Below are 19,556 nucleotides of genomic sequence, written 5' to 3'. Positions count from 1 at the left end.
TTCATTCAACACTAGTAATTTTATTTCAAAATATAAATATTTCACATTTACAAAGAAGTTACATTAGAAGTTCGTTAAAGCTAAGAAGCATCTGTGTGAGAATAAAGAATGTGTACTGTCGGATTTGAATATACTTTTTTTGCTTTCAAACCATCTCTACTTTGCCTGAGAATGCAGAGGATATCTTTTCCAAAAGTTACAGAAGCAATTACAACTATATATCCAAGCTTGGTTTCCGAATCAAATGATACTTGAAATATACTCCAGTCACCCAAACAAGTGGCACTGCAAAAGACAGAAGAAGGGTTTTCTTTGGGAAAGCTATAATGAGAGTTACCTTCTGGGTCACTGTAATAAAAAAGAAATAGGATTTGATAACAAGCCAAAATGATGTTACTTTAAGATTCATTTCCACACCTTTCATTGTAAGATATAAAGCCAGAAGAAAAATAAGAAACAAGGTATGGAGTAAAGAACTCTGGACTTGGAGTCAGAAGTTCTGCCACTGAATTCTGGCTCCATCATTTTGTGGTATAAACTTAAGGGAAATATCACAAAAAAACCTTCCCAAGCCTCCAGTGCCTCATCCGATAATACTTAACACCTGCCTATCTCACAGGGTTGTTACGAAAAGTCTGAAAACTATCAAGTGACATACAAAAGCATTATTAAAATGTAATATCAATAATATCACCACTGTATTTGCACATTAATAGACCCTTGAAAAACTTGAAAAACTAAACACAAATACTGTTTTACACACCATAGGTGGAAAAGAATCTCTATACTTTACGTATAGCTCTGAGCGGCAAATAGGTTTTCTTTCTGGTATCTCACTAAACTTTGAGATTTATTATCGTTTATGTGATACTATGGTAATAGATTTACCATTCAGAATTTCCATTAAGGATGTCTCCTAAAAGAGCTGTAAACTTACTTGAGAGGCCTCTTTCCCAAAGGACCAGTAGTCCTTGGAGAAGCTCTGCTAAAAGGATGGGGGGGGGGGGGAGTTGCAGTTTAAGGTCAAATAAGTGTAGTAAACACAATGTCTCCCTTCATAAATTCACAATATATAACAGCATGCTAAAAACTCTTAGAAGTCTTACAGAAAGAAAACAAACTCAGCATTCCTCAATTTTAACTGACCATGGAGTCCCCTCCCCCATGCACACTTTTGTCTCTTATAACATCTAATAACATCCCTTGGAACTACTGCTATAAGGAACACATTTTTCCAAAAGCTGCTCAACTATAAGGGAAAGGGAAGAGACGTAGAACAATGGGCTAAGAAGAAGAAAAAAAAAAGAACCATATTCCACTCAGAATTCTGTTACTAATTGACTGTGTGTGTGTTAGAAAAGCCACTTTAATCTATGGATTTGTTTTCTCCCCTAGAAAACGACAGGATCACCTAATTATACAAGGCCCATTCTAGCATAGAATTTCTATGACTAGTAGAGAGATCATCTTGATTTACAATTCTCTTGATTAAACTATCAAAAAAAAAACAAAAACCACCAGCTCAGTGGTTTCAGTTAGCACATTTTTTGTAGGTCCTTAATAAATTAATGAATATATTTTGATGGCAATGTGTAAGGACAAAAATTAAAAAAAAAAAAGTTGCTCAGCTGGAACTAACACTTGGAAGTATACTGCCTGAGGCTATCTCCAATATGAAATGCCTACTGTAATACTCTTTTAAGGGTCTTAGAAGACCCCTACAGGAAACTGCCAGTCAGGACTAGAGTATGGGAAGTTCTGAAGGTTTTTTTCCTATAAACCCTGAGGTTGAGAGCCCTGGAGAGCTCACCTGTCTTTTGCTCTAATCTAACTCTTCATGGCCTGAATTTCTGAGTATCTCTTGCCCAGTAGTGGCACATCCTGAAGCACTTCGTACAACCAGTGTGGGAACTAGGGGTATGAGTAGGGTCACAAAGGGTATTTAAAACCAAAGTTAGCCAGAGGACCTCATCTGCAAGCCCTTTAGCAGTTCTTTAACTGGAATAAACAGCTGCTGTTTCCAAAGGCTCTGAGTTTGTTTAAATATAGCATGCCTCCAGAACACTTCTTGGGTAATCCTCTCCTTGTCAAGAGTCCATCCACAGCAGTCTCACAAATCACAGGAAAATTCTGCCAGCTAACTACCTCTAATGGAAGAGCGTTAGGAATCCTCACAAGTTTAAACCTAAGTAAGACTTGTATCTCAGGCAGTGTGACAGATCACTTCCAGGAACACAGAATGTGACAGGAATTTTGGAACTGAAGGAGGATTTACAGGACATGAAGTTTATGCTAAAAACGCTATACCTTATTCTCAGACGAAAGACGAGCACATCTGTGTGGAGACTTTCATCTTCTCCCGTTCCCCCATTCAGTTTACAACTGAAATAGTGAATGTGAACTTAAAACTAATCTTTAATAAAGCTATAGAAATGTAAGACCTTGTGATAGGGTTTCTGGTATACATTTTTACTAAAGCTACTTCATCAATGCACTGTCTGTTCCTAGGGAAACGTACTCTTTCTGGGACAAATCCTCACTGAGAATCTGGGGGCAAAGCCATTCTGTGACCTGAGCTTGAGACTCCTAGCTCTCCATACCACGTGATCTCTGTGCCCTGTGAAAATTCCGTAAAGCCTCTTCACTGTCTGAGGGGCTAGGTTTCTCTGGTTGAGGGCTCCTCCCCCAGCTGGTTGGCCTTTGGAGTCTGTCTCCAGTTGCTGGAACACCAGTGCCGTTCCGGTCTCCTGATGAGGATTGTGTGTAGGACTGATTTTTTAGGGGATATTGCATCACTGCCCATTTTGGGAGTCCCCAACTATTCTCTTAGTGCTCCAAGTTCGTCTCCCAGAACCTGGTATTTATACTAATAATTATGACCGGCAACAGCCATACATTAGCTGGAGTTTAGTTTTTTGCAGTATCACTTTATACAGCTAAAAACACTTTGGAGGTACATAATTTGTATATGCACACTAAACTCACTGTGTATAATACTTGCCTCTTATGAATATGTGCCAATTATAGCTATAAACTTATGGGTATACAATTAACAAAAACAAATCTGATTTCTTTTTTAACCCTTTTAATGCAAAATTCATCATTTTAGCAAGCACTTGATCTGGCTAAGATTTACAGTGGGAGAAGGCCTTCCCAGGAGCTCTCCCCTACAGCACCCTGTGCAGCGGTTGGCATGGAAACCAGAGATGGCCAACCCTCAATGACTGTGTTACTGAACAAGTGACTAACAACTGACTAAAGAAAAAAAGGAGTCGGTTAGCGGCCAAATGGAACACTTGGTGCAATATCAGATTATAATTGTAGAAGGACAGTAAAACAAGAGATCTGCATGTAGTCTACTGTATAAACAGTCAAAACCCTCACGGTCGCCTCTTTCTTACATGGAGTTAATTTCTTAAGTAATATCAGAATGAATTTAAGCTGATTATCACTGACTATGAGACAATGGTTTAGAAAAAAAAAATGATTTCTACTTTTAAACATTTTCCAAAGGGAAGCCTTTGATATTCAGGAACGCTTTCTCCTCCATATTCCCCTGGGTATGGAGAAAGAGCCCGATGATTGTTTTCTACAGTGGGAAGGGCACCAAGCTAAGAGCTGGATTCTAGTCCCAGCCTTTCATTAACTGTAGGACAAGCACTGGGAAAACTGCATAAGGGGTTGGAAGAAATGCTACAGCACAGCAGCGTTTGCAGACTGTGAAGTCAGGAAGATCTTACTAAATTTCTCTGAACTTTAGTTTTCCTGTCTGTATGAAAGTGTTACAAAATAACAGCTGTATAAAAGCTGCCGGAAAGTGACTGTGAAAGAAAATGCACAGAATGACTTTGAAAAATGCAAAGCGCTATGCTGGTTATTGTGATGTCTGGGAGACTTAGAAAGTCATAATTCAACACGCCTTCGTCTAGAGTCTTATGTTCAAGGCACTGTGCTAAGTGATGGAAAAATACTGCCTAAATGTAACATTCTACTGCTAATAAGTAACTAATTGGCAGAATTCCAAATAAGCAAACAGGGATACATTTAACAACTCAGAGAACTGCGACTTCTGAGATTTTTCACTTAAAGCATTTGGAAAGAAAAACTGAACCACAACATGACTTCTGTCCTATTGTTACCATGAACAGCAGCTTACTAAGTTTTTTACTTCAAAGTGGTCAACCAAGTTTTAAGAATTTGGCAACAGTGTAATGGCAGATGGAGGGAGCAGAAAGGGGAGGAAGAGCTTGTTTTTCTGTGTCTCCTGTGGTTGCAACATACAACTAGGTGACCTTCAAATAAGCCACCTGCCTTACATTTACGGAGGGGAGTAGGTAGAAGGGTAGAAGGGTAGAAGACTCCTTTTCCTGCTCAAGCAACTACATATTCAAAAGTGAAAAACCCTCTTCATCAAAAAGTGAAGGTCATAAAAAAGTTGAAGAACAGATTTCTTAAACCAGGAGAAAATTACACTGTGAATACTTTTAACAGCAGGTAGTTCAGAACTCTTAAAATAACTTTATAAATACATATTATAATAATATAGATAACCAAAGTGGGAAATCGCGAGCCATGGTACCAGTGTATAAACTGAAACTTTTCAAGCCATCTTAGCAACAGGTAAGTGAGCAAACCACAATTCTAAGCTCTAAAGCTGTGCTTTAGAAGGCAAAGCAACCCACAGCAAGTTCTCTCTTGTCCAGGCATTCTGTATGGAAGGCCAGGAGGGTTCTGCTTCTTTCCCGGGCTCTGCTTGCTAGGCACAGATGAAAGGACAGAAGGCCACAGCTGAGCTGAACTCACTATCAAGTGAACCTTCTACAGAAATCACTGTGGTGCAAACCATGTCAGTCTACTGAAGATTTCAGATCATCAGAAATATCCTGGAAAGTCCTGTAAGAAGAAAAGAGAGAATGATTAGTTCTACTTTTGGAAAAGGGTGGGGGTGTTGGTGGATAAAGCCAAAGAAATACTTTTTAAAAAAGAAAAGCAAAACAGTGTCCAAACAATAATTAATTGCCATAGAACAATATCTTATTTTTATAGCTGGAGAGCCTTGACAAGGTTATACAGTCACTATATATTGTTAATACTTTCACTGAGTATTGTTTTAAAGTCTGCTAGTTGTCTCTGTCTTTGGTAATAAGAACTCCATTTTTTTTTGCTGGGTCCATTGTCTCCCATCCAAGACGATCTCCTCGGACTCCCCTGAAACCACATATGACCGACCACGTGACTAAGTAGTATCTGGTCTGGATGGAGGTGTCTGCTGCGTATCTGAGGTGCCTGCCTTAGGACTGTAATAGCTAGCTCGCCACTGCTACATGATTTATGTGCCCGAGCTAGGAGGATGTGACCCAGTCAGCTCTGTATCTGTGGTGGCCAGGTCAGAGTTTATTGATGATGAGCTCAAGATCCCATCTTACCCAAAAAGACCTCATACCAAGCTGGCAGAACAGGATGTAGGGAGACTGGGCATGAATGTGGAACAGTCATATGAGCCCTAGACTGCCTACTTCTGGCTTCTTTTGCCCAAGAAATAAACCTCTAGCTTATTTAAGTCACTGTTATTTTGAGTTCCGTTGATGGTGCGGTTTTTTTTTTCGTTTTGGGGGCTTGTTTTCTGTTTATATACAATCTATCCTAAATGATAAAGAGACAAAGCACACATGTATTACCCTTTCAGACAGAAGTTACACTGCTCCTTTATAGCAGTATCACCAATTAGGAACTCAGAAAAATAGTTAAGCTTAAAATGTTTGCATTTTTCAAAGCAATTCTAAAGTCTTCAAGTTATATTAACCTGTAGCCACATCACTATACTATGTTGTATCTTCTAAATTTTTTTTATCAATCAAATAAAGCCCATTTTATTTTCAAACCTATAACCAAGGGTTGGTTACTGTACACAGATGACTCAAGTTTTTCATTACAAACAGACCTAAAGTGAGTATAAGGGAAGTATTCCAAAAATTAAGAAAACAACTCAGCTGTAGACACAAAAGGTGACAAAAAGTTGTCATTAAGTACAAATCACCTAAAACTTCATAAAGCAAATAATCTGTATGTCAGGTGCAATTCCACACTCATGGCACCTGTCTTACCCCTTCTGCCTTATTCCTTTGTCTTCTCAATTTTCCCATCACACTACGAGGCAGGTTAGCTGGGTGGGAACAGAGGTAAATTAAAGACTAACCTTTTAGCACAATGTCAGAAGTACTTCAGAATCAAGAGGGCACAGGTAGAAAGTTACAGAAAAGAGATTACACTCAAGAACACTGCCTTATTTCAAGGCTGCCTCCCTGGCAGGGGGCCCTAGCTTCTGGACCTCTGACGCACGCCTCTAACCAGCACAGCTCTACCTCCAAAGGAATAGCTCTGAAGAATGGATAAGCTTCCTGGCTATGGCTTTGAAAAGGTGTACATGTGACATGGCCAAACCCACCATGCGGAATATATGCTGATAGGAGAAAGAATTGGAATGAATTTTGTTTCCTTTAATATTTTTAAATTCTGAAAGAAATCCCCCAAAACGAAGATTTACATACTCCCAGGTTTTATGCGTGCTACTATCTATATATCAAATCAGGGTTTCTAATTGGCAGCACCATTGACATTTTTGTTCATGATAAGAAATTTAGCAGTATCCCTGCCTCTATCTGCTGGAGTTGTGACAATGAGAATGTCTCCACACTACCAAGTATCTACTGAGGGGAGCAAAACTCACCCCCACCCAGAACCATTACCCTAGCTGTCTGTCTATTTATTTATGTATCTATTTTTCAGTCTCACCTAAATTTGTCTTCTTAGATTTGTGTACAGGCAAAGTTGGCTACAAGCTGTGGGATGCCCTGGAAAATATTTAAAACCAATAACCAAAAACTGGCCAATATTAAAAAGTATTTCCCAATACACAACAGGTTTCTAAATTCATCCTTTGACATCTTTTCACATTTCTAAGATACCTGCAAGTTTGAATCTCTAATCAGTTCCTCTAAACTATGAATGAAAATTTCTGCCTCAGGGCAAACATGCATGAAATGAGATTAAGACTGTGGTTGGCCTGGTGACTGCTTTCTGTTGACAAGTAAGCTTAGCTGTCACCTTGAAATTCATACCTACTATTCAATTCTGCCCCCAGGCCAAGAAAGCCTCCAAAAGGACCCAGAAAAAAAGGAAAACAAAGTGAAGCAAGCTGAGAAAACAGTTACTAACAATTTTCCAACTCAACATTTTACCTTCTCTAGATGTTTAGAGCAGCGATGGCAGGGTGTATGTGAGAGAGAGAGAGAGTGTGTGTGTGTGTGTGTGTGTGTGTAAGCCTACAGAAGTAACACTGATCTTTTTTTTTTTTTTTTTAAGATTTTCACTTATTTATTTTAGAGAGAGTGACTGTGTTCACAGGGGGTGGTGCGAGGGAGAGGGAGAGAATGCTGAAGCTGACTCCCCTGATTGCGGAGCCCCACACGGGGCTCAATCGCAGGACCCTGAGATCATGACCCGAGCTGAGTCGAGATCAAGAGTCAGCTGCTCAACCAACTGAGCTACCTTGGCACCCCAGATCTTCAACACTGATCTGCAACAAATGTCTATCTCCTGGAAAACAAACCCCTAACCTAGTGATACAGAAATAATTTATATCTGTCCTCACGGAGAAGCACTGAGCTCACTGATCAGCAGGGCTCATAAGTCCTGGCCTCTCTCGAATAGGAAGAAACAAAGGGATAATACTGCATTGACAATATTTCTAGAAATGGTAAACGTCCTACCTCAGTCATCTAAATTATGTATGTATGTATGTATGTGTATATGTATGTATGTATGAATGAATGAATGAATGAATGAATGAATAAATAAATAAAACAGTATTCTTTTTCCAAACCGTAAGGATTAATATATGCTAAGAACTACAGTGGTAGAATCTCTCACTAAGAGCAAGAAAAGCAGAACAGGACCACATGTGGTTGGAGGGACAGAGGCTGCTATTAACATTTTACAGTTCCTTTAATGGCAACGGGGAATGTGCAGTGTGATTTCTCATTTACAATCCCCGCTCTGAATTCTGAATCTTTCTCCCCATAAATTTTCAGTAAGATTTTTAAAAATTCATTTATGTAAATGTTTAAACATTTTCTGATTTAACAGCTCAAGAGCTGTTGACTCCTTGCCTCCTAGAGATACAGAATAAGCTCTGGACATTTAAAAATAAAAACCTTTCCCTGATTAATTTAATGTAGTTGGCTTGGCACAGCTGAGTGTGTATTTCCGAACCCTCACCTCGCACACAGATGCACAACCTTGTGACAGAGCCCATGTCATCACTATGAGGCACATTCCCTCCTTCCCGACAACTCTGGAATACAGCTCGAAGGCTGGGGCTTACTATGTCCCATCTTCTTTTATCAGCCTCAAGGTGATATTGCAAAAATCTTTTTGTCTGAACTGTTCTTGGTTTCACTAATCTATTAGTTCATCAAATGTTTACTGAACATTTTCTATGTGCTGGACACCATACTAGAAATGGTAAAAGAGTAGTAAACAGATGAGACCTAGTTCCTACTTTCACAAAGCTCACCAACTACTGGGAAAGACAATTAATTAAAACTACACAGTTATAATGTGTATTAAGTTCCAATAGGATAAGTGGAAGATGCTGTGGTTCGGGGGACCACATGGCAGGCACATCTCACCTAGCCCAGAGAGTTCTGGCAATGCTTCTCAGAAGAAGAGTACTTTGAGGACAGGCCACAGCACCAGCCTTGCCTGGAAAGGGTGCGGTATTCTTTATAAAGAGGGAAAACATGTGCAAAAATGACAATGACTTCAGGGAACTACAATATGGCTAGAAAATTAAACATAGGCAGGCAGCAAAAAGAGAGAAAAAGAGAGAGATAAGAGTCTGCAGATATAGACAGAAAGCAGGCGTGAAGTCTGAGGGGTCAGCTTAAACTTCCCACCTCCAGCTCTCTCTCTTCTCCCTTAGTCCAAACAGGCATGACAGGGAGTGCACTCCAGCTGAAATTCTGAAGGTTAATGTAAAGGTCTGCAGCAGTGGTGAGGTTTTTTGGGAGAACACCTCCTATCTCATTTTGCAAAGACAAAAACAAAAAACAAAAAAGAACTTCGTGCTCTATAAAGTTGGAGCATGAAACCTTAGGTTAATTACTAAACAATTTCTTTTGTAACAAAGCACTCACTTTTGATTTAACTTTGGGTATTAAATTATAAAAGATATTCCAAGTCTGGTTAAAAGGATGCTTCTCAAAAACAGAAGCGAGCTCCTGATAACTCCTCCTAGTGAAAGATCAAGCTGAGTTCCTAAAGGACTACAGTTGTCGTTCTCGGTACGGGCAAGATGTGACAGAGGGCAGAGGAAAACCTTAATACAGAGAACAACATTCCTAGAGGAGTCCCTGGGATATGTTGCTACTTGCTCCTTGCAGGTTTTGCTGACCTTTAATATTCAGAGATTGCTGCTCAATTTTTGGTAGGAGTGAAATAAGTACATCAAATCAAGTCTGAATATCCTGTCCGAAAGTCAAGAAAGTACTCTAAGATACATGACTGCAGGAGAGTCTCTGCCCTTCCCCACATCCCCCAGATATCCCCAGTGTTGAAAGAGAACAGAGGAAGTGATACACTCGGGTTACTGAATCGAGGCCAAAATAGTTGGGAGCCTTAAGCTGTGCTGTGTCCACAACATTCCCTCCCATCAAATACTGCAAACAGCACTATCAACAGTGATAATCAGAGAAGGAGGTCCTCCCTCCTTCGGTTTTCCTTAGGTGGATAGTTGCTCATCCCTCTGAAGACAGACGGTAGTTCACAGCAACAGTCTTGCAAATGTGTACTTGTAGCTACCAGAACCTGCACCTGCAAACAGAAGGTACGTCTGCCTAATGAAATGCAACCATCCACCCTCTACTATCACACTGCAGCAAGCCTGGTGCGTCTAAGGCCCTGAGAAAAAGCCCGTATGGGAGCAGCTCAGACAGCAAGAGGAAATGTTTCAGGAAGAAATCATGCAGGGTCTTACAAGCCATGCCAAGGATTTTGATCTTCCTCCTAAAACCAACGGGAGGCCATTTTTGATAAGCCGGTATCATGATCAGATATGCCTGCATTTTGAAGAGAACATGTCAGCTGCAGTGCAGAGAAGGGACGAGAGAACTGTACAAGCGGAGGGCAGGAGACTAGTTAGAAGACTAAGACGACCACGGCAGTCCCGGTGAGAAATGCGCCAGCTGGGCCCAGCTCAGACCAGGGCCGTGGCACTGGAGATTCGGAGGAAGAGAGCTGAGGCCAAACGGGCAGCACATGGTGAGGACGGTGAACAAGGAGGTGGGAGGTAGTAAGAATGACTACAAACTGGCCCCTGGAAGTGGAGCGTAACATCCCCTGAGGCAACAGGAGAACGTCTGCTCTTGTGGAAGGGAACAGAATGGCTCAAGAAGAAAAAGAAAGATCATTAATTGAAATGCACCAGCTCTCCTGCCTTTTAGCTGTGTGGCTATGGGCAAGGGAACCTCTCTAAGCCTTGATTCCCTCATCCACAAAACATGGAAACCTACAGTTCCTAACCCATACGCAAACACTGGACAGATCAAATAAAATAACACACGTGACGTTTTATCACAGAACTTCATCCCAATAAACGTCACCAGAGGTTGTGTTTGCTTAGACTTCCCACTGAAGGGGGAGGTACTGAACACACGCTTCCTTCAGGCACTCTCAAAACCCCATTAAAAATGCCAGTGAAAGTGTTTTTTTAAAGGCATAAACTTACTTGAAAAGGAGAGCGGGGAGAGAGAACCTACGAGGTTAAGAGCCATAAACTTCTAGAAGGTGGAAGGCAGATGGGACAACTGCTCTGACCCAGCATACCCTAAAAAGCTGATGCTAGGCCGGTAGTGGAAAAAGCCAGGAACAATTTGATTTCTTCAGCAAAATCCCCACGAGGCTCAGGAACCGGTGATAGCAAGGAAACTCTGGAGTGGGGTGAAGGTGGGGCTACATGCAGAAGGATTACTTTAATGTCTACTTAAAAAGCAGTAGGGCTCCGCTGCTCAATTGTCACCCACCTCCACCTGGCCAAGCAACTGCCCTGTCATCAGCAGAAAATTAAGAGTTTTTTCCCCCATGAAAGAAGGTAAAACAAAAAGTCTCTGGAGTAGGGGACAAGAGGCAGAGATGAGGGTGGGGGTACACACTGACACCGGGGGTTGCATGAATGCTTACATATTGAACGCCGTCTGTCCCTTTCCTTCTCTTGGCTCCCAAAATACCAGTCCCTGCGCCACCAACCTCTAGGCAGGAGATTATTAAGATGTTTCTCGGAGGAATTTACCAGCCGAAAAGGGGAACCAAAAAATGTTGACATCAAGGATTGCACAAGACAATGGCTCTGCCAGATTCTATCATGGTAACACACACAATAACCCACCCACAGCTCCTGAGTGAATGTCCCACTCTTAATAGGAACCAATACCCAAAAATATAGGATAAGTGATATTGTGATTATGTTGTGTTAATATGGCAAAGGTGAAGGGATTTCACAGATGTAATTAAGGCCCCTAATCAGGTGACTTTAAATTAATCAAAAGGAGAGCATACTGGGTGGACCAAGCCTAGTCAGGCAAGCCCTTTAAAAAGGGGTCTGAATGGTCAGAAACCGAAGTTAGAAAACTGCTCTCCTATTGGCCTTGAAGAAGCAAACAGCCATGTTACGAAACTGCCTCTGGAGAAGGGCCACCTCCAGGAGCTGCCAGCCTCGGTTCCCCAAGTGTAGGAAAGCTTAGAACAACAACAAAAGGCAAGCTTAGAACCCAGCCTGCAGAGGAAACCCCAGCTCCAGCTGACATCTTGACTGCAGCCTTGTCAGACCCTAAGCAGAAGACCCAGCTAAACTGTGCCTGGACTCCCAGCCCGTGGAAACCTGGATGGAATAAATGCATGCTGTTTTAAAGCCACTAAGTCAGTGGTAATCTGTTACGCATCACAGAAAACTAGTAACTACCTGAATGCTAAAAAGGTAGATAAACCAGACTGAAAAAAAAATGGGATAAAAATGGAAATTTCTGCGGAGCGGTTGGAAAATAAAGGTGAAGAAATCACCCAGAAAATCAAAGCAAAAAATCAGAAATGGAAAAAGAGCAGAGAAAAGAAAATGAGTGACCAGTAAATGACACTCAACATCAAAATAAGTTTCTAAAAGGACGAGAAGGAAATCATAAACGAAATAATTCCAGAAAAATTTTAGAACTGTAGAATGTTAAGTTTCCAGTTTTAAAGGTCTTATCAAGTATCAATCAGAACAACAACAAAAAAAGTAAAAGAAAGAAGATCCTATAGGTTTTCAAACAGTTAAAATATGAAGACTCAGGAATCAGAACAGCTTCAGACTTTTAACAAGCATGGAAGCCAGAAGACAATGAAGAACTAAAGTCTGAAGGTAAAAGTTTTCAAATGTAAAATTCTCTACCCAGGGGCACCTGGGCGGCTCAGTTGGTTACGCGCCTGCCTTTGGCTCAGGTTATGATCCTGGGGTCCTGGGATGGAGCCCCTTGTTGGGCTCCTTCCTTAGCGGGGAGTCTGCTTCTCCCTCTCCCTCTACCCCTTCTCCTGTTCATGGACTCATGCTCTCTCTCTCTCTCAAATAAATTAATAAAATCTTTAAAAAAAAAATGCTCTACCTAGGCAAGCTATTGATTAAGTATGACTTCAGAAAAAACCTCTTTAGACATGCATCATCCTGCCAAAATTCACTCCCCTTCTGCAATCTTTCCCAAAAATCTATAGGAGGCTGTGCACCACAAAAAGGGAATAAATCAAGAAAGAAAATGATATGGGGAATGATATAGGAAGAGAGAATTCCAACACAGAGTAGAGCTGAAGGAATGATCGCTAACAGCAGGCAAAAGGGCAGCCAGCATCCAGTGGAGCAGATCAGAAGACTCTAGGAGAGCCTTCATCAGCAAGATAAACCCTGACAGAACTGAGCGTACTGAGCAAGACGAGATGTGAACACCCGGTGCATAGCTTGAGGCTAATCATAAGTACTCAGAAAACAAAGCCAACAAAACGCAGTATCTTTAGAACTCAAAGGAAAGCAAAAAGTTGTATAAAGTAAGGAAATACAGAATATACAAGAAGGCTCAAACAGAAATATAAGTTACAGAGTCCTAAGTGCCAAATACTGATCTACCCAATATCACAGTTTAATAGTGGGAGGTGGGTAGTAAAGAGCTAATTTCTCACCTTCCAACTGGGAAGTAAATAGATAATGCTTATTCATGGAAAAAAAAATCAAGAAATAAACATGCTATTTCAAGAAATGGAGGTAAAAATTAAATTAGAGTCAAAAAGTGGTTTCTCTCAGGGGCACCTGGGTGGCTCAGTCAGTTAAACGTCTGCCTTTGGCTCAGGTTATGATCCCAGCGTCCTGGGATCAAGCCTCAGTGCAGCTTCTCCCTCTGCCCCTCTCCTGCTCATGCTCTCTCAAAAATAAATAAATAACTCAAAAAAAAAAAAAAAAGGGGGGGGGGGTTCCCGCAGAGCAGAAAAGGAGAAATGGGGGAAGGCAAAGGATAGTTTTCACAACAAGCTTTGTAGAAATTTTTGACCCTTTCAACTACATGCATACATAACTTTTAAGGAAAAAAAAAAAAAGATGAATACTATCAAAGCCCTCACACTGTATTTTTTTTTTAAGATTTTATTTATTTATTTGACAGACAGACAGCCAGCGAGAGAGGGAACACAAGCAGGGGGAGTGGGAGAGGAAGAAGCAGGCTCCCAGCGGAGGAGCCTGATGTGGGGCTCGATCCCAGAACGCTGGCATCACACCCTGAGCCGAAGGCAGACGCTTAACGACTGAGCCACCCAGGTGCCCCCTCACACTGTATTTTTAACCCCCATGCCACCTAATTAATAATATTCTACCTTCAGAGAAAGGGGAAAGGGGTCATCTGCCTGGAAGAATTCATATTAGTTAAAAACCAATTCCTGCTTTACTAACTTGGAAGCATTAAAAGTCTTTTTCTAAAATAAGAGCAAAATATCGATCAACCAATTTCCTTTTGGTTCCTTGTACAGATCCCCAAGGAGTAGGGTATCCAGTTATCAAGTGCTCTTTACTGCTTTTAAGTAACTGTTCACTGGTTTCTGAGGTACCCACATACTTGCCTTTAAGAGGCAAAGGCAGAAATCGCAGGGTCACCTCCTTCAAAATGGTGAAGCTTTTGTTAAAACTACCTAAGTGCCTCTCCTTTTATTCTTTTTAAGGAAACAGATTTGTCCCTGCCATCAAGTTAAGTGCCTTGCATTAGCTACAACGGCCCTCTAACCAACTGGGTCTAACTCAGAAACTGTATTCGATCTGCTCTGAGTTAAAGGACCATGCCTTCTTCAGAAAGTACAACATTTACACAAAATAAGCAGAACCATGTTTCTAAAGAATTTTAAAGAAAAACATAAAATAGTTTCAGTAAATACATTTTCAGAATCAACTCATTAATGACTCCGCGATTATACTAGAAGACCCAATGCAGGAAAAATTATTTTCCAGTGGAGAATAGTAAGGACAACGTAGTATAGTCTCTGGAAAGTTAGAATTCTTTATTCTGAGACTTCTTACTATTCCATTGTTAAAAGTCTGTCTTACCTTTCTGCTGTATTTCTGGTACAATCACAAAGGAAAACTGTTTAACCAGTGGTATCCACTCAAGTTAAACCCGATGTATACCCAGCCATTCCACCTCTTGGTATATACTCTAAGTACTCCTGTCCACCAGAAGACATGTATACAAGAAACTGGCAAGTAGGAGGCGCCTGGGTGGCTCAGTCAGTTAAGTGTCTGCTTTCGGCTCAGGTCATGATCCCAGGCTCCTGGGACTGAGTCCCACATCAGGCTCCCTGCTCAGTGGGGAGCCCGCTTCTCCTTCTGCCCCTCCCCTGCTTGTGTGTGCTCTCCCTCTCTCTCACCCCCTCTCACAAATAAATAAATAAAATCTTAAAAAAAAATAAACTGGCAAGTATACAAATTGCATCATCAACACTGCAATGAATAAACTGTGGTATCCTCATGCACTGGAATACTAGGCAGCATGAGAAAAGGATGACTGGTCCATGCAACAATGTGGCTGGAGGTCACAGACAACGTTGAGCAGAAGAGCCTGACTCAGGAGTACTTACTGTAGGATTCCTGTTAAGTGAAGTTCAGAATTAGGCAAAGCCAATCTAAGGTGACAGTGGTCAGATTATTAGTAGAGAAGGGGTCTGACAGAGAAGGTATGGGGAAGGCTTCTAGAGTAATGGAAATACTTTCTACCTTAATATAGGTGATGCCTCCATGGGCATGTTTATATTAAAAAATCCATCTAGTTGTATATTTAAGATGTGCATCTCAGCCCATAGAAGATAAACCTCAATAAAAAGCTTTGTAAAATTTTGAATTATCACAGAAAAATTTTTAATTGTAATTCATATTACATTATAACTTATTTTATGAACTGTTTGTGACAGCAGATGACAGCAATATTGAACTGTCTGTCTGTCCTTGCAAAATAAGTCATAACTCCATACTGGTGCACTCAAAATTTTTTTCCCCAACTTTTTATTTTGAAAAAGTATAAAACTACAGAAAAAACTGAAAGACTAGTGCAATTAACAACGATGTCATTCACCTAGACTCACCAATTGTTAGTATGTTGCTATAGTCACTTTCCCCCTCTATTAGTTTTGGCTGAACTATTTTGGAAAGCAAGTTGCAGATATCTTGACATCTTACCCCTAAAGCATATTGTGCTATACAACCACAGTATTATTATCATGCCTAGGAAATTTAACACTGATATAAAAATATTATTTAATAAATAGCCCACATTCAGATTTCTCCGACTATTCCATAAATGTTCTTTATCGATTCTCCCCACTCCTAATCCAGGACCGCCCATTGATTCCTGCACTGCATTTGATTGACCTATTTCTTGACTCCCCTTTAATCTGGTCCCCAAGTGGTTCTTTAAATGTTTTATTTATTTTTGGTCTTTCATGATATGAACAATCCTGTCTGAATTTAGTTTTTAAATTTTCCTGGTATCTGAAACCCAAACATCTACAAACAAATGGTTTGTTTACTTAGAGTCTTCTACAATCTTCCGCAGAGCGTGCACACCGAAATACCTGTATCCTGACAGACTATTCACGTAAAAAAATAAAGGCACGGGATAGTTCAGTTTCACACACAGTTCATGATCATTCTGCTTTAACTCACCGCTGAGTCTGAGCAGGCCACGGGGTCTGGTTTGGCGTGGGCACTGAATTCGTGGGACTCACTAGCATGGCACTATAGATGTTGGAAGCGACCACGAGTATGCAGAGAAGTATGGGCCCAATGATTGCTCCTTCCAGGCCTAAGTAGTACGCCCCGCCAGCCACTGCCAAGCCTGTCAAGTAAGGATGCCCACCTCTGGAAGAAAGAGCGTACAGATTAGCTCCTGGCTTTTAACAAACACAAACCTTAAAGTAAATCTGAAACACATCTCTAACATAATGTTCATTCCTAACACACCAGGCCTTTGATTGCATGACCAGCTTTCTTTAGAGTACCTCAGTGCAGATAACTGAACGTCGGTTATAAAAATACTGAGATGCAAACATTTTCTTACCTATGTAACACATACAACATCTGCCTTTTTATAAGGTCTGGCAATGGAGGGAGTGAAGTCATACTGTTAACAGATATCCTACATCCATTACATGGCTGCCTGACCTAGGTTAGTGTTGGCTGAGGACTGGTTACACAAGTCACATGTTAAGTTTACTTCCATCAAGGATAGTTAAGCAGGCACAATTTAGCATGTAACTCAAATAATTACGCTTTTTATAAGGCAATACACTAGCATCCATGTTATTCATAGGTTAGATTTGTGGCAACCTCCTAAAGTAGTTTTTAAACACAGGTAATGATAAAAGGCCTCATGGGGAAACTATCCGTCACAAAGCCCGAGATTTCTATCTCACGGGAGAGTCATAATTGCCCTCCAGCTTATCACAGAATCACTTACATAACCCGAATATGGTAAGAGGTTACAGCAGCACAGCACAGTGATAACAATAACAAATGACCACTAACGTAAGAGCGATGGGGAGAGAAGGTATGTTCTATTTCTAGGTTTCAAACACAGGTGACTGGAACAATTTACTGAGGGACAAGTAACTCTGGAATAATGTTCTGTACTATGTTACAGTTCAATAAGTAATATTTAAGGGGCGCCTGGATGGCTCAGTCAGTTAATCGGCTGCCTTTGGCCCAGGTCATGATCCCAGGGTCCTGGGATGGAGATCAGGCTCCCTGCTCAGCAGGCAATTTGCTTCTCCCTCCCCTCTGCTGCTCTCCCTGCTTATGTGCTCTCCCTGCTTATGTGCTCTCTCTCCCTCTGTAAAATAAACTCTTTAGAAAAAAGAAAAGTAATATTTAAGGTGACCTAGTCTTTAGGAAACCAATATATTATATTCATAATCTATCTTCCTCATTCAAAAAAAAAAAAAAACAATTTAGGGCAGTATTCCACATGTCTATGCTATGTAAGTAAGCTTTTTCCCTAAATAATACACTTTTAAAAAATTTCTATCAAAAATGCTTAAAGCTTTAAAAAAAAGAGTGGAAGCTTTTAAATAAATGCTTCATTTATTAAAAAATCAAACAATTTACACAAAATCATTTCCTAATGCTGGCTTAATAAGGTAGTATTTTATTATTAAGATAAAATCAAATATAAATCTTAAATTCTAGCTAAAAACGTCAATAAAAAATTTAAAGTTTAGAAAAATGAGAACATTTAATGATAAGTCATATAACTACTCTATTTAAATTTCAACTACTCTATTTAAATTTCAGCACTAGTTAACCACATTCTCATGTTCTCCTTTTGTCTTTAATTTTCTCTCTCAAGTTTTAGACATAAAAGGTTCCCTACGGCCTGTGTATGGATTTGCTTGTTTCTTTCTGCTCTGGAACTTTGGGGCTTCAGAGTAGTTATACATCATTTGTTTTCTACTTCAACTAACTGGAGCGAAAACAAGGTGGAATATAATTTGTCCCTTTATGTTTTCAAATTAACTTAAGGGCATTCTTCCTATGAACTTAGCCCTTGTCTACACTTACTGTGATGAGCTTTACTTAAAAAATTTTAATATATTTACTATTATGATAGTTTCAGTAGGCATATTCTGAATTTGAGTAACTGGTGAAAATTCAGCATTTGCCTACATCCTAGATTCTAATAAGCAATGTGAATCTGTATACTTGACTAAATAAGAACTGGCTTGATTTACTTAATGCAATTTCTAAAAGAGATACCAAAATCTATAAAAAGAGGTATTTATTTATTTTATTACATGGCCAAAGCTTGGATTCTGCCTTAAATTTAACCTGTACTCAATCTGGAACCACACCTATAATATCTTAAGTAAAGAGAGCTCTGCTTATCAGACATTAACTTGATGAGATTTGGTTTCACATGGAAAATCTCAGACCTACAACTTCATGTTTTTCTCCAAAAGCAAAGAAGTTCTAAAAATAACCACTATCTCATTACTATACTTTAAATGTTTTATGTACATCTAGTAAGATTTCTTTCCTAGCTTAAATATCACTAAAACAGAAGATCATTCACAATTTTGTGTTAACACAATGTCTCATATATTATAAATACTGAGACAACAGAATAGCATGCCATGCAATCAGTATTAATTATATTACATTAAAATCTGATTGTATCAGTGGGATCACAAAAGACTACTTCCCTGAAAAATCCTACCCTACCATCTGTCCCTTTTCCCATCCTCAAAAGGGAAAACAAACAAAATAAAACAACCTTCCTCTAACAAGGCCACATGAATCCCTGGATATGATTCACCAGAAACCTGAGAAGTTGTGCGGATACTTACCCTGATATATCCGAATAGATGGCAGTGTCTACGAAGTATGTTGGCAAGAGATGAAAAACCAACAGCAAGATGGCTCTGCACCCTAAGCCTTGAGTAAGCCACAGGTCTAGAACTGCAGGGACTGCTGCCCAGTATGTCCCCAGAAATGGCACCGCTCCTAGGATTGCTGCTAACGCTAAGATTAAAAGAAAAGCAACTTTACATCACCAATAAAACAATAACAAAAGAGCAGAACCTAAGCACTAGCTCCTCCTCCTTAAACAATTACATCAACACAAGTTAAATACAAACTCAAATTTCAGGTGCATGATAATGCCCCGTTGAACTGAATTTGCTAAATGAAGGTCTGATATATCTCAAAAGCAATGCTGAAAATCTCTCTAAAGTATGTGTGTACTTCCTTTTTTTCCCCATGAATCTCTTCTTAAGCCACAAAATTCTAGTGTCCCGCAGTTGTTATTTTGAATCAATGGTTAGTTAACACACAGTCCTATGACGCAACAGTAAAGCATTGGTCAAATCTGTACGGAGTCCAAAGCTGAATTAGAAATCAGTTTCTAAACCTCAGAGATGAATGTATACTCTTCACTTGTATCTTTCTAATA

General features: G+C 40.0%; 1 protein-coding gene across 4 annotated transcripts in view; it reads right to left on the bottom strand.

Annotated features, from left to right (window-relative positions):
• The window catches only part of TMEM245 (transmembrane protein 245), a 99,215-nt gene continuing 79,659 nt past the window's right edge, over positions 1-19,556 (bottom strand). For all 4 annotated transcript variants that reach the window (XM_045780750.2, XM_045780751.2, XM_045780752.2 and 1 more), the window contains 3 exons: positions 18,952-19,126; positions 16,274-16,468; positions 1-4,893 (listed from right to left, as the gene is read on the bottom strand). In XM_045780750.2, coding sequence (XP_045636706.2) covers positions 4,848-4,893; positions 16,274-16,468; positions 18,952-19,126 — 416 coding nt within the window. In that variant the 3' untranslated portion in view covers positions 1-4,847. The remainder of the gene's footprint in view (positions 4,894-16,273; positions 16,469-18,951; positions 19,127-19,556) is intronic.

The sequence above is a fragment of the Ursus americanus genome, chromosome 18 (genome assembly GCF_024610735.1).
Source record: "Ursus americanus isolate L20-20 chromosome 18, mUrsAme1.1.p, whole genome shotgun sequence".
In the NCBI taxonomy this organism is placed as follows: Eukaryota; Metazoa; Chordata; class Mammalia; order Carnivora; family Ursidae; genus Ursus; species Ursus americanus.
The sequence above is the reverse complement of the archived record's forward strand: the minus strand, read 5'-3'. Positions and strand labels throughout refer to the sequence as shown.